Source organism: Saccopteryx bilineata, chromosome 2 (genome assembly GCF_036850765.1).
Source record: "Saccopteryx bilineata isolate mSacBil1 chromosome 2, mSacBil1_pri_phased_curated, whole genome shotgun sequence".
Taxonomy (NCBI): domain Eukaryota; kingdom Metazoa; phylum Chordata; class Mammalia; order Chiroptera; family Emballonuridae; genus Saccopteryx; species Saccopteryx bilineata.
In genome coordinates, this window is record NC_089491.1 from 273,203,862 (window position 1) to 273,226,712 (window position 22,851).

Sequence of the window (22,851 nt, forward strand, 5' to 3'; positions counted from 1 at the left end):
CTATTGCTCATGTTCATGATTGCGGGTGGCTGGAGCCAATCACAGCTGTCCTCCGGGACAACACCAAATTTTTATTGGATAATGTGTAACGTACACGGGTCGTTGTATGGCTCTGACGGAATTACATTTTAAAATATGTTGTGTTAATGGCTCTCTCAGCCAAAAAGGTTTCCGACCCCTGACCTAGGTGCTTGTTACTTATCGAGGTGGCATCAGTTTTGAGGGACATGACTGATACTCTGGTGCTGTGTGTGTGCGTGTGTGTATGCATGTGTTGTTTCTGACCTTTCAGGTCTCTGCTGTGGCCTGTCCAGACCTCACTGCTGCTGGACCTTGTGCACTCACCACTCAGGCTGGACGAAACCCTCCCAGTTTCACCTTTTATTGTGTTGGCCCCCCATACTTCTCAGGGAATGCTTCCTGGTCATTTTGGGGTTTTTTCCATCTGGGCTCACAGATATGACACTGCTTCCTTCACATTCTCTGGTCTGGAGGCTGTTCCTGGGCAGGTCGGTAGCCATCGGCGGTGTGTCCCCACATGCTTATGTTCTGTGATCTGGGGGCTGTAGCTTTGTTATAAATGCTGTTCGTGGGCTTCAGTTTTGCTCTCTCGCTGCTCTGTCTGCTCTAGAGGGGACTCAGGGAGATTCAGGCTGCACGCACATGCACGCTCTCTCAGAACCTCGGGCCTTTCAGAAATATATTATTTGACGGGAAAATCTATTCTTGCAGTAATAACCTGTTTTACTTTATTTTAAAATGTTTTTTCCCCATTATAAGTCAATCTCATATATTTCAGAAGAATCGTAAACACTGAAGAAAGAAGCTATATATATGGTTTTGCCACACTTAATGTTGAATTTTGGTTTATTCTTGTGTTTTGGTTTTATTAGGTGATATTGGGGCTGTTTCTAAATTCCTCTTGAATATTTTTAAAAGATAAAATGCTCCATTCCAGTTTTCTGTTAGAGATCCTGGAACCCTCCTGTCTGCATGCAGCTGTCCCTCCCAGCGCTCCGTGCCTTCCCGCCTGCTCAGCCTTGCTCCACTGTACTTGACCCTGTGGGGGCTGCTGAGTCCTTTCCCGGGGAGCCCCACAAGGAGCCTGGCAGTAGCAGGCGGCAGCATTTGTTGAAAGGGCTCTCAGTCAGTAATGTTTTTCTTCTCTTTTTTTCCTTTATGTGAAGAGAGAGAGTGGTGCTACCATCCCCTCGTTCATGAACACAATCCCGACAAAAGAAACACCTCCGACCCTGTTCCGCACCAACAAGTTCACCGAGGGCTTTCAGAACATCGTGGATGCCTACGGGGTGGGCAGCTACCGGGAAGTGAACCCAGGTTGGACATCTGAGCATTGGAGTTGTTTGGAGAGACAGGCTCGCTACTACTGCTCTGTCACCTCAATCAGTATACGCTGTTACTGTAGCCTGTCGGTTCTCTGTTGCGAGGCTGCGTGTGGGTGAACTGGGACATCCTGCCTTTGCCGTGGGTCAGCAGTTCTTGCTTCCTTGCAGCTCTCTTCACCATCATCACCTTCCCCTTCCTGTTTGCCGTGATGTTCGGGGACTGTGGACATGGCTTCGTGATGTTCTTGTTTGCCCTCCTGTTGGTGTTAAACGAAAACCACCCCAGACTAAACCAGTCACAAGAGGTACAAGTGCAGGTGCCGCGGCTCCTCCCGTCTGGTTGGGTACCATTAGCAGTGGTTAGTTTAGCTTCTGTCGGACCAAAAAGAGACGTACGTTTTTTAAATGCCAGTTAGTGTTTGGCAATAACCATAACCTGCCTGAGACCTCAGTAAAAGGTATGGGTGGGTGGCCTCTGTGTGACAGGGATGTCTGTCTGTTACATTGCCTTGTTTCTGAGAGCCCCTGAGGGGAGTTGGAGAACGTGCCCAGACCGGCCCGATCATATCAGCATGCTTCCCATGAGCCTGGTCTGCTCACTGCACTCACTCTTCACAGATCATGCGCATGTTTTTCAACGGCCGCTATATCCTCCTGCTGATGGGGCTGTTCTCGGTGTACACTGGCCTCATCTACAACGATTGCTTCTCCAAGTCCATCAACCTCTTCGGCTCTGGGTGGAATGTGTCTGCCATGTACGGCCCGGGCCGCGGCCCCGCGGAGCTCCAGGGCGCAGCGCTGTGGAAGTGCGTGTCGGGGCTGGGGGGTTGGCGTGGTGCTGAGCGGGAGGAGCATGTTTGAGGAGTCCTTTCTCACCTGCTCTCTGTTGCAGTGACAGCGTGGTCAAGCACAACAGGGTCTTGCAGTTGGATCCGAGTGTCCCCGGAGTGTTCCGAGGCCCTTACCCACTGGGCATTGACCCTGTGAGTATGCGTTTCCCACATCATCTGGGGCTCCTGTGTCATGCGGCCAGCTTTTAGCTGTCCCCATGTTTCTTAGACTGTGAGGGTCATGGGCTTTGTTTTTGTTTTATTTAATTCTTCAATCACAGTTTACACTCTATCATTTTGTGTTAGTTTCAGATCTATAGCATGATGGTTAGACATATACTTTACTAAATGCTCCTCCAGTATTTCACATACCTGCCTGGTATCACATATACTTTCATTAAATTATAAAAATTGGCACTGTAGCCATTTGGTTCAAAAGTGGCATCTGTGTGTGTATTTCCTGTATGTAAAGGGTCTGGGTCTTCTAAAATGTCTCCTCCACCCTGTCTGGACCCTGGGACCTGCTGTTGGTCACTGTGTCTGCCTCCATAATGTCCTCACAGTTATACAGATAAACACACATATATGTTCTTGTTCTTGCTTTACCCATGAGCCAGCTTTACCATTTCAACTTGTTTTCCAAAGGGAGAGCGTCATACCGCACATTCGTGTGTGGCCTTCCACTGGGCTGAGCACCTCTGCCGTGCTCCTTCCGGCCCGTGGTGACCACTGGGAATGGGCTCGCCCCTGTGCTCAGTGTCCGTGTGCTTTAGCTCATGCTGAAGTCCTGGCCTCACTAGATAGAATGGCTCCCGCTACCCCCAAGGGAGCATCCACTCCCGGCTCCCTACGCCGATGGTGGCACGCATCCTCTTGCTTTTCCCTGAGGCGCTTCCTAGGCGCGTGTCCCTAGACCCGGCACCAGGTCACTGGCAGTGTCTTGCCTTTTTATTGAAATGGAATTGCTTTGTAAGGGGGACCCTGGTTTAAGAAAGCAGCGGTTCTCAGACTGAAGCTTCAAGGAGAAAGTCTGAATGTTGCCTTCTTAATAAATTTACAGCTGCCTTCCGATGTCAGATAGGAACTTGATCCTCTGTCACCTGTTTATCCTGAAGCAGTTGAAGGACATTAAAGATTTCTTTTGTTTCATCTTTAGATTTGGAACTTGGCCACAAATCGCCTCACTTTCCTGAACTCCTTCAAAATGAAAATGTCTGTGATTTTAGGAATTATTCACATGACTTTTGGAGTCATTCTGGGCATATTTAACCACTTGTAAGTATAGATTTTTTTTTTGACAGAGACAGAGAGAGGGATAGATAGGGACAGACAGGAATGGAGAGAGATGAGAAGCATCATTCTTTGTTGCGGCACCTTCGTTGTTCACTGATTGCTTTCTTATATGTGCCTTGATGGGGGGGGGGTTACAGCAGAGCAAGTGACCCCTTGCTCAAGCCAGCAACCTTGGGCTCAAACCAGCGACCTTAGGCTTTAAGCCAGCGACTTTGAGCTTCAAGCTAGCAACCTTGGGACCATGTTGATAATCCCACATTCAAGCTGAATGAGCCCATGCTAAAGCCGGTGACCTCAGGGTTTAGAACTTCACCGTCTCAGGTTGGCACTCTATCCACTGCGCCACCATTGGTCAGGCACAAAGAATTTATTTTTTATCTTAGTCCAGTCTTGTTTGTGGGTTGATCGATTACTTTCTTCTAGGCATTTCAGGAAGAAGTTCAATATTTACTTGGTGTCCATCCCGGAACTTCTGTTCATGCTCTGCATGTTTGGGTACCTCATATTCATGATCATCTACAAGTGGCTGGTGTATTCAGCAGAAACCTCCAGAGTTGCTCCTAGCATTCTGATCGAGTTTATTAACATGTTTTTATTTCCGACCAGTGAGACAAGTGGTCTTTACACGGGTCAGGTGAGTCAGCTTCTTTTCCACCTTCATGACTTATAAGCAGCCCTCCTGGCAGCCTTTTGTTTGGGACGGTGGGACGATTACAGGTGCTTTCCCCGGGCCTGCCAGGCACACAGGTGTCTCGTGTTATCACAGAAGAATGCCGGCCTGCTCCAGACACTGCCAAGGTGTTCAACAGGCAGTATAATCCAGATTCACTGCCCCGCAAGGGCTGTCAAAACTGGTGAGAAGAGGCCCTTTCTGATTGGCTCAGCAGTAGAGCATTGGCCCAGCGTGTGCAAATCCCGGGTTTGATTCCCGGCCAGGGCACACAGGAGAAGTGCCCATCTGCTTCTCCACCCTTCCCCCTCTCCTTCCTCTTTGTCTCTCTCTTCCCCTCCCTCAGCCAAGGGAGCAAAGTTGGCCCGGGTGCTGAGGATGGCTCCATGGCCTCCACCTCAGGCACTAGAATGGCTCCGGCTGCAACGGAGCAACGCCCCAGAGGGGCTGAGCATCGCCCCCTGATGGGCATGCTGGATGGATCCCGGTCGGGCGCATGCAAGATTCTGTCTCTCTGCCTCCCCGCTCCTCACTTCAGAAACAAAACTGGTGGGAAGAAAATGTTCTCCTGGAGAGCACCTGGGGCTTCCCAGTTCCTCTATTTTTCATGTTATTTAAAATCAGCCTCTGACCAAGGTCAGTCATCAGAGAACCAGCACCTGCCCAGCAGCATAGTGGCCCACTGTAGGATCGCTTTTCTGTAATGGCATGTTAGTATGATGCCACCTGTCTGCTTGTCTGTCTGGTGGCCCAGTGGCTGAGAGCGTGGGCTCTGAGGGCTGCCTGCTACTTCCTCCAAGTGCTGCTCTGAGCACATTATTTCTGAGCACATCCCTCATCTGTAAAATGGTAATAAAAATAGGACCCTACTCCTGGTGTAGTGATAACATTCCCGAAGCACTTAAGAAGGTGCCTGGCCCCTCACACGTGCTTGTCATCTGCTTCATACCCGCCTTCCCACCTGTACACACACAGACTGCAGCAGCTGTGTGAGTGTGCACCTGTACCTTCTTTATTTTTAAATAACTGCAAAACTTCTTTTGTATTAAGAAAATGTTTTTAGTTTTGTTCTGAATGCTATTTTCATATTTTTTGTGTGTCCAGGGAAGTCCACTTACTACCTGCTTACATTCTTCAAATAGTCATCATAATTAAAGAAAAAATCGAAAACCAGTGGAACCAAGAATCTTAAAAAGCATATAGCTTCTCTTTTTCCATTGATAGTGTTTTCAGAAAATCATGAGCTGGAGTTTGACTGCAGAATTGTCTTCAAATTTCTTACTGGGCCGAGCAAAACGGTATTTTGCCGTTGTCATTAGCGTGGGCCATCAGTTCTAGAATCCAGCTGTGTGGGCAGGAGGAGGCCCCTGGCACATGGAGACTGGCTGGCCTTTGCTCTGTGCTCATTGTTAATGAATTGGGACATTCGACCTGATTCCTGCCAGCGTCGTTAAGTGCAGTGGTGACACTGGCGGCTCATCTTTGCATCATCATCAGTCCCCTCCTCTCTCCCCCGCCAGGAGCACATCCAGAGACTGTTGCTGGCCATCACCTTGCTGTCTGTGCCCGTCCTCTTCTTGGGAAAGCCCCTGTTCCTGTTGTGGCTGCACAAAGGGCGCGGCTGCCTTGGCGTCAGCAGGGTGAGTGTGAGCTTGGGCGTGGGTCTGTAATTGGTGCGCAGATTTGCCTCTTAGTTACAGAAGGCTTGGTGAAGAGAGCACCTTCCAGAGGGTCCCGGGCTCTGGTGTGAAAGGCAGAGCTGCCGTTATGGAGCTCTTGGGGTCGCCTGTTCTGCAGAAGCCCAGCGCCTGGAGCCTGCTGGGCCTGGGTCCCAGAGACGAGCCCTGCCGCCCCGTGCAGACCTGCCGCAGTCTGAGCCGGTCCTTCACGGTGCCTGGTGTGGTTCAAATGCTTTAGTTCTTAGTCTTGCCTCTTGGTTTCTTTTTATTAAAAGTGGTTTTTAAATATAAATAATATAACTTTATTGTAGAAATTGTGGAGAATATAGAAAATATACCCTTAATTCTACTCCTCAGTTATAACTCCTATCATTTTGTTTAATTTCTTCCTTGACTGATTTTTTGTGTGTCTAGTTTCTCATTTTATTTGTTTTAAAAATTGTGATAAACTATGCATAACATAACTTCTCTATTTGAAACACGTGTAAGTGCCCAGTTCTGTGACACTGAGCACAGACGGTTGTGTAGTTGTCACCACCATTTATCTCCAGAACTTGTACCTTCTCAGATGTAGCTCCGTGCCCGTTAAACACGAGCGCCCTGCCCCCCACCCCAGTGCCTGGCAACCAGTGTCTTATGCATTTGACAACTCTTTTTTTTTTTTTTTTTTAATTTATTTATTTTTTACAGAGACAGAGAGTGAGTCAGAGAGAGGGATAGATAGGGACAGACAGACAGGAACTGAGAGAGATGAGAAGCATCGATCATTAGTTTTTCATTGTGCGTTGCAACACCTTAGTTGTTCATTGATTGCTTTCTCATATGTGCCTTGACCGTGGGCCTTCAGCAGACCGAGTAACCCCTTGCTGGAGCCAGCGACCTTGGGTTCAAGCTGGTGGGCTTTTCCTCAAACCAGATGAGCCTGCACTCAAGCTGGTGACCTCGGGGTCTCGAACCCGGGTCCTCTGCATCCCAGTCCGATGCTCTATCCACTGCGCCACCGCCTGGTCAGGCTTGACAACTCTTAAGTACCTCGTATAAGTGGAATCGTACACTATTTTCCCTTTATGACGGGCTCATTTCACTTAGCATAATTTCCTCCAGGTTCATCTCTGTTGTAGCCTGTGTAGGAGTTTCTTCCTTTGTAAGGTGATAATACTCCATTGCGTGGACAGACACATTTTGTTTATGAATTCATCCGACAGTGGACGCATGCCCTGTTTCCACCTCTTGGCCGGTGTGAACAGTGCTGCTGCGAACGTGGGCGTAAGACGTGTCTCCTTGGGTTCCTGCTTTCGGTTCTGTTCTGTATATGTTTAGAAGTCGGATTGCTGGGTCACTCGGTGATTCTATGTTTACTGTTTATTTTGAGAGTATGTGTATTAAAGCTGGGACAGTGAAACAAGGAAGGGCTTAGGACAGAAAAGCGAAGAGCCTGGGTGAGACGCTACCCTGGCTCCCTGGGAAGTCAGGACAGAAGGAAGAAGCAACAGGAGAGAACCTAGGTGGGGCTGCCCTGGCTCTCTGGAAATGTTATGGGAAAGAAGTGAGCCAAGGTGGGGCTGCTTTAGCTCCCTGGGAAGTCAGAGAGCTGGCATCGGAGGTTCCCGGGGGTTAGCCTGGGGTGAGCTGCAGCTGCCCCCTGCTCCCCTGGCCTCGAGTCTCCTGGGGACTCTTAGAGTTTAGGAGATGCTGCCTGTGGGGGAAGCAGCGGGGGAGAAGGCCAGGCGTGCTCCGGGAAGGAATGTAATGATCTGTCCCCACTGCAGCTGTCCCCTTTTACACCCCCACCCATGGTGCGCAGGTGTCAGGTTCTCTCACCCTAACTAACACGAGTTCCTTTCTGGTTTTCTTTCTTTTCTTCTTTTTTGTGTGTAATAGTTATCCTAACGGGTATAAAGTACTCATTTCCTTTTAAAGAATTTTTTTTATTCTTGAAGAGAACAAAACATTGTTAAGAGAAATGAAGGGGCTATAACCTTCATTTTGCCACAACCTTTGCTTTTAAAGGCATTTACTGTGTTTCTTTGTCGTTAGAGTGGCTACACGCTTGTAAGGAAGGACAGCGAGGAGGAGGTCTCTCTGCTGGGAAGTCAAGACATAGAAGAGGGGAACAGCCAGATGGACGACGGATGTAGAGAAGTGATGAGTGAAGAGGTAATGTTTCGGTTACTAATGATAAAAACTGATAGCTAAGCTTCCATAGAGATGACCGTCCTATAAGAACGGTAATAATAATCTTTTAAGGAATACAACAGAGACTTTGGGTGGTTGGTGTCTGCTGGTGGGGCCGAGGTGCCAGCCACCATAACGAGAAGGTACCTGCACACTAAGATCGGGGCGGCCCATCCATAGACTCTACGGGAATTTGTTATGGGGTAATTTACTCACAGGAAGGTCGGGTCGGGGCAGGCAGACCACCCCGCAGTTCTGCGCGGATAGTTCCCCACTGCTAAGCCTGTTGCAGGCCCTTTTTACTAGTGTAACTCGGGTGCTAACGGTTAACACAGCAGGGACAGAGCATGCAGTCCATAGCAAGGGCCACGCCTCCTGGTGGCCTTGTTCTTGATAGTTGCTTGTCATCGATACAGTCATCATTTTGATATTTACCTCGGTCATCGTGCCATTCCAGCTATTGCTAACAGAGATATTGATGGCTACACTTTATGGGACACAGGCCATGGTCAGCTAGATGGCTTCGATGCAGTTTCTCAGGAGAGTGACGTTGGTTATAAAACGAAACTTAAAAATGAAGTGAGATCCGGACACAGAGATGGGGTTAGTTTTGTTCATGTCTGCCTCTGTCCAGGCAGGGAGCACTAAACAGAGCATACCGATGTCAAAATACGATGTTGTACACCTGGAATTTACATATATGCTGTTATTAACCACCGTTACCACAGTAGATTTAATTAGGTAAATAAGACAAAAACAAAAGCAAAACAACTGTTAAAACTTTCCAAATGCTGTTTTGGTTTTATAATTGTTAGCATGTCAGGGTTTAGGTTTCACATTTTGTTGTTTCACTTTCATAATGGGATTTAAGGTGTTAACATTGGAGGCTGTGACATGAAGTGACTTCAGGTACCATGAACATTGCTGTCAGAAGGTTCTCATCTGAGTTAGAACTAACCTGTGGCTGTGAGGGAGAGACGGCTCACGCTGGCTTCATGGGCAGTCTGCTGGCTCACCTCAGGATGGGAGCAGAGCGGGCCTTGGGCTGGTTGGTTTCTGGATCCCCACTTCCAAGTGGTTTGGTTTTCTTTGCAATGTCACTTCATGTTCTGAAGCCAGGTGGCCCCACAATTGTGGAACCGTGGCCACAGCTAGCCCTGGGCTCACTGTCTTCAGTCTCAGTCAGAGAGAATAGCATTCTTAACTGTTCGTGGCCGTCAGAAAAAAGTGCAAGGAAATACTGTGATTGACCTGGCCAAGGTTATCTCAACAACAGAAATTACAATTGCCTAGTTCTGGAGGCAGAAGTCCAAGATCAAGATATAGGCAGGGTTGGTTTCTCCTTAGGCCATTCTCCTTGGTTTACAGGTGGCTGCCTTCTTGCTGTGTCCTCTCACGGTCTTTGCTCTGCACACGTGGATCTGGTGTCTGTTCCGCTTCTTGTAAGGCCCCCAGTCCCCTTATTAGTAGGGCCCCACCCACACGACCATTCATTTAACTTAAAAAAAAAATTTATTTTATTGACTTCAGAGCAAGGAAGGGAGAGAGCAGGAGAGACACAGAAACAGCTGTTCCTGTGTGTGACCTGACCAGGGATTGAACTGGCAACCTCTGCGCTTTGGGATGGTGCTCTAACCAACCGAGCTACCCGGCCAGGGCCTCATTTAACCATAATCACCTCCTTAAAGGCCCTGTCTCCAAACAAAGTCACATGGGGTTTAGGGTTTCAACATCTAAATTTTGGGAGAGCACCATTCGGCCCATCCCGGCTGTGGCTGGGGGTCCCAGGTGAGACGCGGGGAAGAAGCGGTTCCCCTCGGAGAGGAGGGATGCGGTCCCGGGCAGGCAGAACCCAGCCTGTCTGTCTTTCCTTCCACTCCACTTTGTTTTCTTGGAAACTTCTTTGATTCTTCTATAAAGACTGAGCCAAATTTTTTATCATCAACGTTTTGTAATCATTAAATAACTTGGCCTTTTAATTTGGGATGACTAATAACTCTGAGAGTCATTAAAAAGAAAAGCAGAGGTGGGAAGGGCGCGCGCATCGGTTGCCCCATGTCCTGCAGCCTTTTCGCGGTCAGGGACTCCTCTCATCTCTCCCCCGGCTGGACTTGTATTTGGATGCTCTTCTCTGTCCACCGCACACATTTATTAATAGTTTTCTAACCTGTGGTTGGGAATTCTATATTTCTCATTAGATGTTTTGTAGTTAAGACTCACTCAGCCCTGGCTGGATAACTTGGTTGGTTAGAGCATCATCCTGAACTGTAGAGGTTGCTGGTTCAATCCCTGGTCAGGGAACATACAGGAGCAGACCAATGTTTCTCTCTCTCCCTTCCTCTCTCTGGAATAAATCAATTAAAAAAAAGGATTAGCTCAGGGCCCTGGCTGGGTAGGTCAGTTGGTTAGAGTGTCATTCTGAAACACCAAGATTGTGGGTTCAATTCCCAGCAGAGGGGCATGTACAAGAATCAGCCAGTGAACCAATAGCTACGTGGAACAAGTGAATGCTTCTCTCTCTCTGTCTCTCTGTCTCTCTTTCGCTCTCCTTCTCTGTCCCTCCATCCCCCTTCCTCTCTCTGTCTAAAGTGAACCAATTAAAAAAAAAAAAGGCTAGCTCAGGAATCTCACAGGCTGTCTGAGGGTTTTGTAGCATCACAGTGTGGTCCAGCCTTTTCCATGGAGACACGGAGGCTGGAGGCAAAGGGATGGCCAGTAGGACACACGCCATGGTCTCTACCGCTCTCCCAGGCAGTGTCTTCTCAGCGGTATCCCAGAAGCCAGTTCTTCCGCCGTACCCCTGACAGTGTGCGTGTGATAGGCTGACTGACCATGTGTGTCATCTGTCCCTCAGTTTAACTTTGGAGAAATATTAATGACGCAAGTGATTCATTCCATCGAGTACTGTCTGGGCTGCATCTCCAACACGGCGTCGTACCTGAGGCTCTGGGCTCTCAGTCTGGCTCATGCACGTAAGTGTCACCCCAGCACCACGGCGAGCTCATGGGAACATTTTACATTTGCGAGAGCAACACAGCGCCACCTCGCGGTGTTGGGCTTAACTGTGCACTGCATGGAGCTCTGGGGCAGTGGTTTGGCCTTGGGTGGCTGTGGAGACCAGGGAGCCAACACTGTGGTTCCCTGTGTGGTCACCGTGGTTGTTCTTGCCATTGCTGTTACTTTATTCAGTCCTGTCTACCAAGGAGGACCACGCATCTCTGTCAGGCAGGTGCTGAAGGCATGCTGGGCAATGGTTTTGATGACAGGCAGTCATCCCTTTGCTCGGTTCTGTTGTTATGGGAACTTATCATGGCTCAGCTCCCTGCCACGCGTGCCCCCATGGCAGGGTTGTTTGCACAGTACCAAGGACAGGCTGCACCGCCAGATTGCCATGCACATGACAAATGGGCACTCCTGTCTCCAGCACCAGTCACTTCGCTCTTGACGGAGTCTGTTGGTGACTGACCGGTCCCTGGGCCTCTGCCCGTGGTGGGTTTCCTCACTGCGAGGCAGGCCTCTGTTTTCCCCGGTGTGCCACGTCCTCAGTGTCTGAGACGGCCAGGTCGCTGGTTTGCACGTCCATGAGAGGCAGATTCCATGTATATTATATAGTGAAGGAGGGTGTATTATTTTATGGATAGTGATTTGGAATCGTCAGAAGGAAGCCCAGTCCTACTAGTGATCTGAGGTGACGCCCTGAATGGAGAGAAGTTGACTCTGGGAATGGTTCTTCCGCAGAGCTGTCGGACGTCCTGTGGGCCATGCTGATGCGCATGGGCCTCCGGGTGGACACCACCTATGGGGTCCTGCTGCTGTGCCCAGTGATCGCACTCTTCACTGTGTTGACCATTTTCATCCTTTTGATCATGGAAGGGCTGTCTGCATTTCTTCACGCCATCCGCCTCCACTGGTGAGCTTGGAAGTCAGCTTTGGAACCAGTATTTAAAAAAATCTAACCCCTCTCCCCCATAAAATCTTAGCGCTTAATTTAAGCTGGTTCGTCCCCTCCTAATCCTGGAGAATCTCTATTCAGAGCCCCCGTGTTATAACTATATTTTGTTTCTGAACTGTTTTCACTGACAAGTAAAAGCAAGTTTACACTTGCCGCCTGATTGTGTGTGTTTTCATACTTCCATGTACTTTGGGCCTGACAGTCTGCTTTATCTTGTAAAATACTTCACACATAGTTCTTTTATTTATTTATTTATTTGGTATTTTTCTTAAGTTGGAAACGGGGAGGCAGCCAGCCAGACTCCCACATGCGCCCACCCGGCATGCCCACCAGGGGGCGATGCTCTGCCCATCTGGGGCATCGCTCTACCGCAATCAGAGCCATTCTAGCGCCTGAGGCAGAGGCCACAGAGCCATCCTCAGCGCCCGGGCAAACTTTGCTCCAATGGAGCCTTGGCTGCGGGAGGGGAAGAGAGAGACAGAGAGGAAGGAGAGGGGGAGGGGTGGAGAAGCTAATGGGCGCTTCTCCTGTGTGCCCTGACCGGGAATTGAACCTGGGACTCCCACACGCCAGGCCGATGCTCTACCACTGAGCCAACCGGCCAGGGCCAACACACATAGTTCTTACTGTTTCACAGTGTGCACCAGATTACTCGTGTGTGTCCAGGTACCCAGGGGGGAGGGAGGTGCCGCATGTTGCCATGTGTGTGCAGCGCAAGGTAGCATGACGCATTCGCGTTCCTGTGACATGCAGAGGCCGTCCACGGGGGTGGTGGGGTGGATTTGATCTAAGTTCAGATATTTCTGTCACATGTGTGGACGAAGCAACTTCGGCCCGGGAACTTTTGTGTTTAACTTGTAAGAGTTGTTTTAAGAAACATAGGAAATGTTATTTGCAGCCTCTCATTAATCCATGGGCTTTTTTGTTTTTCTTTTAGGGTAGAATTTCAGAACAAATTCTATGTTGGTGCAGGCACCAAATTTGTTCCTTTCTCATTCAGACGGCTTTCACAGAAGTTCAGTGACGACGTGGTGTGATCGTATCGCTGTACCCAGCAGGCTGTCTGAGGGCTGGAGAATTATCATGTTGTAGAAATTCACTTAATGTCAAATACACAATAGGAAAAATTCTGTCTTCATTGGTGGCCTTACGATATAGCCAAATAATTCTGTAAGATATACCTCTTCCTCATGTTAAATATTTTGTAAAGTTTATCAATTTTAGGTAGATAAATTTATTTCAGTTTTTATGATGAGAAAATAATGAGTTGATGCCAAAAGTTACATTAAAGTTATTTTTTAAAATATAGTCTTGGAGAGAAGCCCATTTTGAATGGCTAATTGCAGATAGTCTTAGATAACGTAATTCCTTTTCACCTTAAACAAAAAGAAAAACAGAATTATTCTGTCACCAGAAGTCAGGTAATATTTTCCAACAGCTGAATTTAAGTACAGTTTTTAAAAAAATTTAATGACGGATAATCAAAGGACATTTATTCCGCTTGACTTAAAGTATGTGAATGTTTTTTACTGTATGTTGTCTAGAATTACAAATAGGAAATGGTTTCTACAATTTTGTCTTGTTTTAATAATTGAGAAAAATGGGATAAAATAACCTACAACAAATGGTTATCCCACTTGTATATTTTTTTAAAGACCACTCACCCCGTTATCCTTGCATAACACCAATTATGATAATTGTATATTTGGAAAGAAACTCTATACTGAGCCTTACAAAGCATTGCGGCCATCGAAGATGCAATATGGACATGATTTGAACTTCGGTGACCAGCCTGGCTGATGTGGCTGTCCTGAACGGGGTTTATACTGAGTGAAGGAAAGGTAGAAAGTAAAGTAGTCTTTTGTATATTTTTATAACAAAATACAAATTAAGCTATTTTACCACGAGATTGAACCCACCCTGGAGAGCAATACGTTGATGATTTTTTACTTTCAGACTAGTTCTAAAATAAGCTCTGATTAAGGCATTTTGACTTAATTTAAACTTCAAACACTATTTAGATAAGTTGAAAACTAATTCTTAGCCATTAATTTATAGCCTTTAGTTTAAATTCATCTCACTTGACATTTTGTTTTGAATGAATGTGAGTCAGTCCTGTTGAACATTTTGGTCTATTCTGTCTTGTAAGTTAAGTTCGTTTTTTATATTTCACTGTAATTGATTTTAGATAATTATTTTCAAAATGAAACCAGCAGTCTTTTCACTTTCTCACGTTTCCCATCACGTGCCATGCAAAGGCTGGTTTGTCCTTCCTCACTCTGCTCTGGCTAGCAGTAGAGAGTTTGAAATTGTCTTTACAAGTCGAGATTATGGTAGCACTGAACATAAGCGTCTCTTCAGGTGATTTCAAGACCTGTTTGCTGAGGGGCGTGAACTGAACACCAGGATGTGACTGTGACTGTGACGTTAAACCTCTATAGTTGTGGTGATGCATCCACGCTGCTCCCCCATCAGATGTTACCCGAAGCCAGTTTGGAATGACTGGGTATTGTCCCTCTGGTTAAAGTATCAGACATAAAATGATGCTGATGAAACTCTTGAAAATGGTTCTACTCTTAAAGTTAAGTTTTGTCAGGAAGGTACAACATTGGACACTTTTGGGGGTGAATACACAGTCTGAATAGTGCCGTCTGGGTTTCAAACGTGTCCCTCACAGGTTGCCATATATTACTTTACTCCAAGGGTCTGTTGTAATAAAATGGTAAGTGACTCATCCTTTGGAAACTCAGGATCTCCGAACACTGTTCACTGATGAGGAACGAGACATACAGGGTCTGCTGGAATTCCTTACTGCCCCCACTAAGTATCACGGGGGCCACTTTTAAATTCTCATCAACACCTCTTACCAGGGTATAAGAACCAAGAGTGAAGAGTCATTTTTCCTTTGAAATCTATGTAGAATGTAATTATATAAAAAACAAATTAATAGAACTCTAGAAATAAAATAGGATGGTGTTTTCTAGGCACCAATGGAAATTTTATTTTTTTATAAAGCTGTTGGTTCCAATGTCATGTTACAGAACAAGTTGCTTTGTTTTGCTTTAAAGCTATATGTTAGAACTACTATGTATACAATTTTTAAGACAGACTGGTCTCTTGTTAGCAAATATCAAGAGGAAAAATGGTCAGATGTCTGCAGGATGCTAAACATGTTTGTTTGCCTAAAGATGAATGTCACGATGGCCCCGTTTTCCAGTTTTCATGCTCTGTGTTAATGGAGTCCTAAAATACAAACACAAGGGATTTCTTCAGTAAACTAGAATTTGATTTCATCCTGCAAGGGTGAAGACCAGTCTCATGGTGACCCCTTTAAGAAGTGCAGAGGTGTTGCAATGGGTCATGGTAAGCCCTGTGGATTTTCCATTCATGTGGGTACAACTTTGAAAAGACTTACCTTTCACCGAATGCACCTCTGTCCGCACTTCTGGACTGAGTATTTAATAACAACATACTGGTCTCAGTTTTCAATCTGCAATAGTTTAATTAGGCATAGAATATATATAGCATAGGTAGCTCTTACAGACGTTTAAGGACCTTGTTCATTTTGGAAAACAAAAAATAACTTGCAACAATCGTTCTGCAGTCTGCATTTAAAAATAATAGATTTCTCCATTAAAATTTTAAAGCCAGTTTTGCTTGCATGCCTTCTGGTATATCTCCAGAAAAATTACTGAGAAATCTTAATTCAAGATAATGAGATTAAGGCATTTTGGAATGATAGTTTCCCAACAGCCAGGCCATTGATACTGAGCTTGGTTTTAGAATTTTAAGAGATAACCTAGAACTTGCCACTTATTTCTTAATGGGAAGAATCCAACAAGAAGGCAAGGTTTTTAGGGTCAGTTTAGTAATCTAGGGGCTCAACTCCATGAGAGGGAATAACAGTGAACAAGTTCAAGATTCCCAAATGCATAAAAGGACAAATTTGCACCTTCCTATCAGTATTGAACTTCTTTTTACTAATGAAAAAAATAAAATATGTATATTTTTAAAACGTGAGTGTTTCGCTTCATTACGCCCTGTGGCTTGACCAGAAAGCCAAGACACCCGGTCCGTTCCCTGAGTCTGTGCCCTCACCCTCCAACCCCAAGGAACTCTCCTGTTGGACCTCTCCAGGCAAGCAAGATACTCGCTTTTCCGATGTCCTTTGATCCATAATGGCTGGAGGGGCTCAGACTAGTCCTTCCTGGCCTCCAATTTTGCCCCTGCCATCTCTTGAGATGCTGTGACCTTGTCACCTGTCTTGCCTCGGTTTCTTTACAGCAAAATGGGCAGCACGCCGGCACAGGGAATGCTAGGACTACGCTCCTGCACGGTGAAACCCGAAGTCAGCAGCCCTTGGTGACAAGCGGCCTGAGTCCGCGTCTGAGGTCCCTGCGTGCTGTCCCCGAGCTGGGGCCAGAGGGAGGGTGGGCCCACGTCTGGGGTGGAGCCCCTCGCTCCCCACGGTGCGCAGGCTGGGGCTGCATTCGCGCCTCTGCAAGCGAGCGCGCGGACCCGGTGCTGGTGCGGCTGCAGGCGCGTGGGCCGCGGCCGCCATTGCCCTGGTGGCCGTTGTTGGGGCGCCGTTGCCAAGGACGCTCGTCTGCCGGCCAGGCCCTGGGCTGCCTCGGCCGGACTCGGCGTGGTGTCATGGACGACCTGCGGGTACTGTGGCTGCGCGACCGCGTGTACACGGCCTTCGGCCTCACGGACCCCCAGCTCTTTGAGGAGCTGCTGAACCGCCACGACGGCGAGGCTGAGGACCTCATCCTGTACTTCCTCAACCGGACCAGTGACGAGGAGGGCACCGCCACGCTCTTCTTCTACCGCACGGTGGTGCCCGAGGAGGTGGAGGTGGAGACCGGTGAGCTCGCGGCCGCCCCTCCGCCGCTGCCTGCCCCGCCGCGGCCTCAGCTGCAGGCCTGCCTGCGGGTGGTAGTGGTCGCCCACCCCGTGCAGGGGCTGTCGGGGTCCTGGGGGGGGCAGGACGAGCTTCCCCGGCTCTCACTGCCCCCTTGGAAAGGCAGCCCTTGATTGATTAGTCTCAGCAAACGCTTATTTAGTGCCTGTTGTGTACCAGGTACAGTTCCAAACGCTTGTACCAGCTCATACGTGCTGTGAAGTGGGAGTATTATCACCCCGTTTTACAGACGAGGAAGCTGCAGCACAGAGAAGCTAAAATGACTCACCCACATAGGTCACCCTGGCAATAAAAATTCAAGAGTAGGAGCCACTGCCCAATGACAAGCCACAGGTGCAGAAGAGGTGGCCCAGGAGACGGGAGCAAACCCTTCATCCTCACTGTCCTTGGCAGTGGCAGGGCCCACAGAAGTGTGGGAGAGAGGTCCATCCTTTCTATCTTCCCAGGCTCCTGACATGCAGGTGTAAAGTCATGCCCATATGAGGTGTTCGAAATGACAAGGGATTTTAAGTATTTACATTGACTAACATGGACCAAATTTCAGTAACCCTGATTTTGTACACTTGAGGGTCCCCCTGGCAAATTCCTGAACCCTCCAAAGGGTGCTTGGAAACCTCCCTCGGGCTGTGATCTGTTTCTGGGCTGCGTCTGAGTCTCCTCCATCCTTCCTCTCCTTTCCTGGTTCTTTTCCACTGTCACCATGTCATGAGAATGCCAGTGGATCCCTGCTGAGGATGCTGTCCCTGGAAACTCAAAACTGCTGATCCTGGAGGCACCAGAATGGTGTTGGGTGTTGGGTTCTAGACAGAAGTGGGACCTCCCCAGCTCTGCGTCTCATGTTGTCACTCACCCTCTGCTTGTGCAGCCTACAGGTTCACAAAGACTTTGGACAGTTTCCATAGATTCTCTATGGGGTCTCTGGTGTGAGCAAAGGATGTGGCTTGGTGCCAGGGCATGTGCCTTCATCCTTCTTTTCTGTCTCTTTCCCTCCCCCGGTCAAGACTTTTCTTTCAGTTAATAATAAAATGAATGACAATAGGTGCTGGTGAGGATGTTGGTGAGGAAAGAAGGGGGTCTGCACTAGCAGCAGTTAGCTCAAGATGCTATTCTTATGGGTAAGCATATATTGTTTCTTGAAAAAACAAAATGTAATCATTCTATACCTATCATTTAATAACTTGTTTGAATTTTTAAGAAATCACACAAGTATTTTTAAGAGAGAGTGAGCAGTATCAATTGTTGTTCCACTTAGTTGTGCATTCGTTGATTGCTTCTCGTATGTGCCGTGACCGGGGATTGAACCTGCAACGTTGACATGCTGGGAGGACGCTATATCCACTGAGCCATCTGACTAGCGCCTACACTTTAATAATTAGTGGAGCTGAGCCTCTTTTTAAACATGCATGTTAGCTATTTCTGCTTCTTCTGGGCTGGTCGTCATTGCCATCATTCTTGTGTCCTTCATCTCCTGGAGAATTTGTATGAGTCTTCCCCCAGTATCATCTAAGGCCATCTGGGGCATCTGGAATATTCCTGTGTGACTGTGTGGATTCACAAAGTGGCCCTCATGCATGGAGAGATGGAGGAGAAGGGCAGATGGATAGGTGTCAGGTTTAATGGGCAATGGGGGCTTTCATCTGAGGCTGGTTTTGGGCCCCTGCACAACGAGGACACCTCTCTGACCGCCCGCCAGCCAGGATCTTAGTTTATAGAGAGGCATCAGTGGGCTTCAATCACGGTCACCATCCAGATGGTCTCAACCACGCGTGGCTCTCAGGCTGCGTCCTTGAAAATGCCTCCCACGGTGGGACGGTGGGCAGAACGTTACATTCCAAGGGCAGGGTGGGGGTGAGGGACTTCCTACTGGCTGGAGGGGGCAGCTTCTGGGTCAACCCAGGTCACTTCCGCCCCGAGATGTCCTCGGGCTCACCAACCTGCTCGGCTCTCCTGCCATGTCCTATCCGACAGCTTGGAGGGAGCTGTGACGCCAGGTGTCTCATGAAGTAACACAGTGACGGTTCATTTTTCTCTTGACATGTATGTGGCTGTGCAGATGGTGACATTCCTGGCCTGTCCGAGGAGAAGGATGACAAAGAAGAGACTGAGTCTCAGAAAGTCGAGGCCGTGGAGAAGGCGTCAGGTGCGGACTTAGGTGGGCAGCCCAGAGGAGCCCTTGCCCGGCTCGGAACCATAGCTCCAGGATGCGTCTCGGGCAGCTGAACCCCATACCCATGGCTTATACTCGGTTTTGTGCAGGAGACGTCCCGTTGTGTGAACTACACTTGCCACTTCCTTTGTCCAACCCAAGGCACAGGTCAAGGATTTTACTGCTGACTAGTGGCAAGGTCTAAACGAGGGGTTTCTGTAGACCCCAACTGACCCCTTGTGGGCTTTGTGCAGTTTCTCCTGCAGCAACAAAGTCACTTTAGCTGCAGGCTTTGATGCAGTTCTGTACAGCAGCGGTTCTCATCTGGGGGTGACTTTGGCCCCCAGGGGGCATTTGGTGTTCTTCGGAGACACTTTTTGGTTGTCGCTACTGGAAGGCAGCTCACCTGGTGGGTAGAGACTAGGGATACTGCCCAATGTCCTGCAAAGCACAGGGCAGGCCCTGGCCGGTTGGCTCAGTGGTAGAGCGTCGGCCTGGCGTGCAGAATTCCCGGGTTCGATTCCCGGCCAAGGCACACAGGAGAAGCGCCCATCTGCTTCTCCATCCCTCCCCCTCTCCTTCCTCTCTGTCTCTCTCTTCCCCTCCCGCAGCCGAGGCTCCACTGGAGCAAAGATGGCCCGGGCGCTGGGAATGGCTCCTTGGCCTCTGCCCCAGGCGCTAGAGTGGCTCTGGTTGAGACAGAGCGACCCCCCGGAGGGGCAGAGCATCGCCCTCTGGTGGGCAGAGCGTCGCCCCCTGGTGGGCATGCCGGGTGGATCCCTGTTGGGTGCATGCGGGAGTCTGACTGTCTCTCCCCGTTTCCGGCTTCAGAAAAATACAGAAAAAAATAAATAAAACAACAACAACAACAACAAAAAGCACAGGGCAGCCCCCACAACCAGGAATGACCCAGCCCCAGATGTCAGTAGTCTAACATTGAGAAACCCTGTCCCAGGCCACCCATATCACCTGCAGAGCCACCTGACCTTTTCCCACTTGTCCCGTAATTCACCTCCCTTCCAAAACTTAGAAGCTGTAGACTGGACACATCACGGTTAACAAGCTACTGAGTATCTGAAGGTCAGAGAGGAAAAAGGATTTTGGTGATGTTCAGTGTCTCTTTTAAGTCATCTTAATTTTTCAGAAGAAGTTATTTTTGACCAAAATGTAATCCCCTCCATAGTTAAGACTGGAGCCTGCAAGTCTAGAATTAAAGGCTGTCCGTCGTGAACAAGGCCTGTCTAGATTGGCTTGTGATGAGACAGGCGGTGGTTCTGAGGGTCCCCTGATGCACCCTGTGAGTCTGTGAACAGGAAGGATGTGGGTGGGAGGCAGTCGCTTGGAGAGAAAGGTCAGGAAAGTCGTCTCCGCCAAAGCAAAATACCGTTACTTCCAAGTTGATAGTTAAATGTATATATATTTTTTATCATGGTAAAACAATACATCACAGGAAACTTAGCCATTTAACCACTTCTGCATGTACAGCTCAGTGACATCGAGTCATCGAGTACATTCAAGTGTATTTTTTTCTTTCTTTTTTTTTTTTTCCAAGACTTTGATTTGAGAGAGAGGAGAGAGAAAGAGAGAGAGGTAAGGGGGAGAAGAAGCGGGAAGCATCATTGCTTCTCGTATGTGCCTTGACGGGGCAAGCTGGAGGTCTCAAACTGGCAACCTCGGGGCTCCAAGTTAATGCTTTATTCATTGTGCCAGCACAGGTCAGGCCATTCAAGTGTATTTTTGACTGTGGGCTATTACTCATGCCCTAAGTGTGTTAGTACTGCTGGCTGTAAACTTTCTTCTACCTGCCAGTATGCCAGTTGCTGAACCACGCTGTCATTTAATCGTCCACAGTCCATCCGATCAGTGGATGTTATTGTCCCATTTTTGGGTGAGAAAACCAGTAGTAGGGAGGATTCAGACACTCACGTACTGATTTGATCTCAAAGCCACCCGACTCTGCATAGTGTCTTTTGAAGTTAAGAGCTGAGCTGTCCAGGGAAAGGTCTCTCTTCGTAATTACTGGACTCATTCAAAACTGTCAGGGCTGTGACCGGTGCCCCCCAGGGTTTCTGGATCTGCATCGACAACAGTGGACTCTTCATTCCCCACACGTTTTGAGTTTCCTAGTGAAAAAGAGAGTAAATACTGACTGACGTCTTAGCTGTAATTCTCTTCCTGATGATAAAACTCCTTTTTAAGTAAAACTCTGGGAAGTCACTCATTGCCACTGTAGTAGAAGACCCACACACACATGCACACACACACATTAAATTTCTGATGGAGAAGCCATCAAAAATGCCAACGACTAACTCCTAATTGTAATGTATGTCAAGCCTGCAGTAGGACCCGTTTATGAAAAGAGTAGGTAGCGCTTTTTGATACTGTGCCCCGTGAGTGAAATACGCCGTGGTACAAAATGCACATCTGGTCTTGCTGGGAGGGAACCTGGTTATCTGAGTCATTCATCTTGTTCACTGAATAATGTTTTGCAGCCAAGAGTTTTCTGTTGAGAAGCAGTTCCACACATCAGCCTTTAATCAGTTTAGATGGTGAAGGAGTGAACGAAGAGAGTGTAGAGGACTTGCCCACCAAGGTATGCATGGCTCTCTTCTCCTGGGAGGGTAATGGGAATTTCGTGCCTTCTCATGAATTTGGCAACTGACACAGTTCCTAAGAGGGCCCCACCATGTTGGAATGGAGACAATAGACTTCTCTGTTGGGAGTCCCCCTCAGGAATGGTTTGCTACAATGGCTCCCAGGACCCAGAAGAGCTTTTGTACTCATGACTATAGTTTATTTCAGTGAAAGGATGCAGATGAGAATCAACTGCCGCAGACCAGCGCGGCTCCTAATAACGGTGCGGAATTAAGGAAACACACTTATCAAAACAAAAACGATGGGACCGGGAGGACTCTTCAAAATGCCTGGCAGTATCTGAGTGTCCCATAGCCCCAGTTCGCTTTATTATATAGCTATATGCAAATCAAGGACCCTGATACAAAGTTGCACATCCAAGGCTAAGACAGGAACTCCCCCAAGGCAAAAACAGGATACATTAGTGAAATCTACCAACATCTGAACAAACAAAGAGTCAGAGGAAGGGCATGTATATTGCTTCCAGCAACCCAAGGAAGCAAGTAGAGTGGGTGCAAATACTCAGCATCATAACCAATATGGAGGTGGAGAGGGGAGAACTTAGCCTTTTACTAAGCTTCGAATCTAACAATGGCTTTTTGCCATTTACGGTCCACAACATATCCCCCTTTTCTTTTTCTTTGTGTGCTGAGATTTGCACTTATCTGATTTCCTAGTTTCCTAGATTCTAATTTGAAGGCAGACTAAAAAAATACAGAACAAACACAAAATTAGTATAGTCAATGCTAACAGATACCTAACCAAACATTTTAATACATTACAGTGATTAAAGCCTTTAAGCAAACTCTTGGCCAATACAACAAGAATCCATAAAAGAATAGTGTCCTTAACATGTTCACCAAGCCCAAGTTGGCACCAACACCATTCCAAATCCCTGAAAATGTAACCCAACCCCAGTTCAGTCCATTAGGAGCTGTCACAGGAGCAGGAGTCCAGGAAACATATCCAGGAAAAGTCCACATGGCACTGGAATTGCTGTCACACTTCTATACTTTGCAGCTCGTGTCCAAGTCCCAAAGACCACTGCTTCTAGCTGTTAATGACCCAGGTAGACTGGAAAAGCCATCCACAGCACGCATGAAGACGGAGCTTCCGTTTTCTTTAAACTGGAAAGATGAACCCAGGGGGCCTTATACTGGAGCTTTATAGCCATGGGGTGGTAAGGAGAACCTTGGGATACA

The 22,851-nt window shown here is 47.9% G+C and overlaps 2 protein-coding genes across 4 annotated transcripts in view; both read left to right on the forward strand.

Moving 5' to 3' along the window:
- The window catches only part of ATP6V0A2 (ATPase H+ transporting V0 subunit a2), a 37,495-nt gene extending 22,985 nt beyond the window's left edge, over positions 1 to 14,510 (forward strand). For 2 of the 3 annotated variants that reach the window (XM_066260759.1, XM_066260760.1), the window contains exons 10-20: positions 1,188 to 1,338; positions 1,515 to 1,651; positions 1,965 to 2,152; positions 2,239 to 2,329; positions 3,333 to 3,451; positions 3,893 to 4,103; positions 5,660 to 5,779; positions 7,856 to 7,975; positions 10,848 to 10,965; positions 11,732 to 11,903; positions 12,883 to 14,510. In XM_066260759.1, the coding sequence (XP_066116856.1) occupies positions 1,188 to 1,338; positions 1,515 to 1,651; positions 1,965 to 2,152; positions 2,239 to 2,329; positions 3,333 to 3,451; positions 3,893 to 4,103; positions 5,660 to 5,779; positions 7,856 to 7,975; positions 10,848 to 10,965; positions 11,732 to 11,903; positions 12,883 to 12,982 (1,527 nt within the window). In that variant the 3' untranslated portion in view covers positions 12,983 to 14,510. The remainder of the gene's footprint in view (positions 1 to 1,187; positions 1,339 to 1,514; positions 1,652 to 1,964; positions 2,153 to 2,238; positions 2,330 to 3,332; positions 3,452 to 3,892; positions 4,104 to 5,659; positions 5,780 to 7,855; positions 7,976 to 10,847; positions 10,966 to 11,731; positions 11,904 to 12,882) is intronic. The other variant, XR_010729314.1, reaches the window with a different exon arrangement.
- A 2,088-nt stretch (positions 14,511 to 16,598) lies between these two features.
- The window catches only part of DNAH10 (dynein axonemal heavy chain 10), a 135,871-nt gene continuing 129,618 nt past the window's right edge, over positions 16,599 to 22,851 (forward strand). The window contains exons 1-3 of the mRNA XM_066260762.1: positions 16,599 to 16,812; positions 18,923 to 19,021; positions 21,508 to 21,608. Coding sequence (XP_066116859.1) covers positions 16,599 to 16,812; positions 18,923 to 19,021; positions 21,508 to 21,608 — 414 coding nt within the window. The remainder of the gene's footprint in view (positions 16,813 to 18,922; positions 19,022 to 21,507; positions 21,609 to 22,851) is intronic.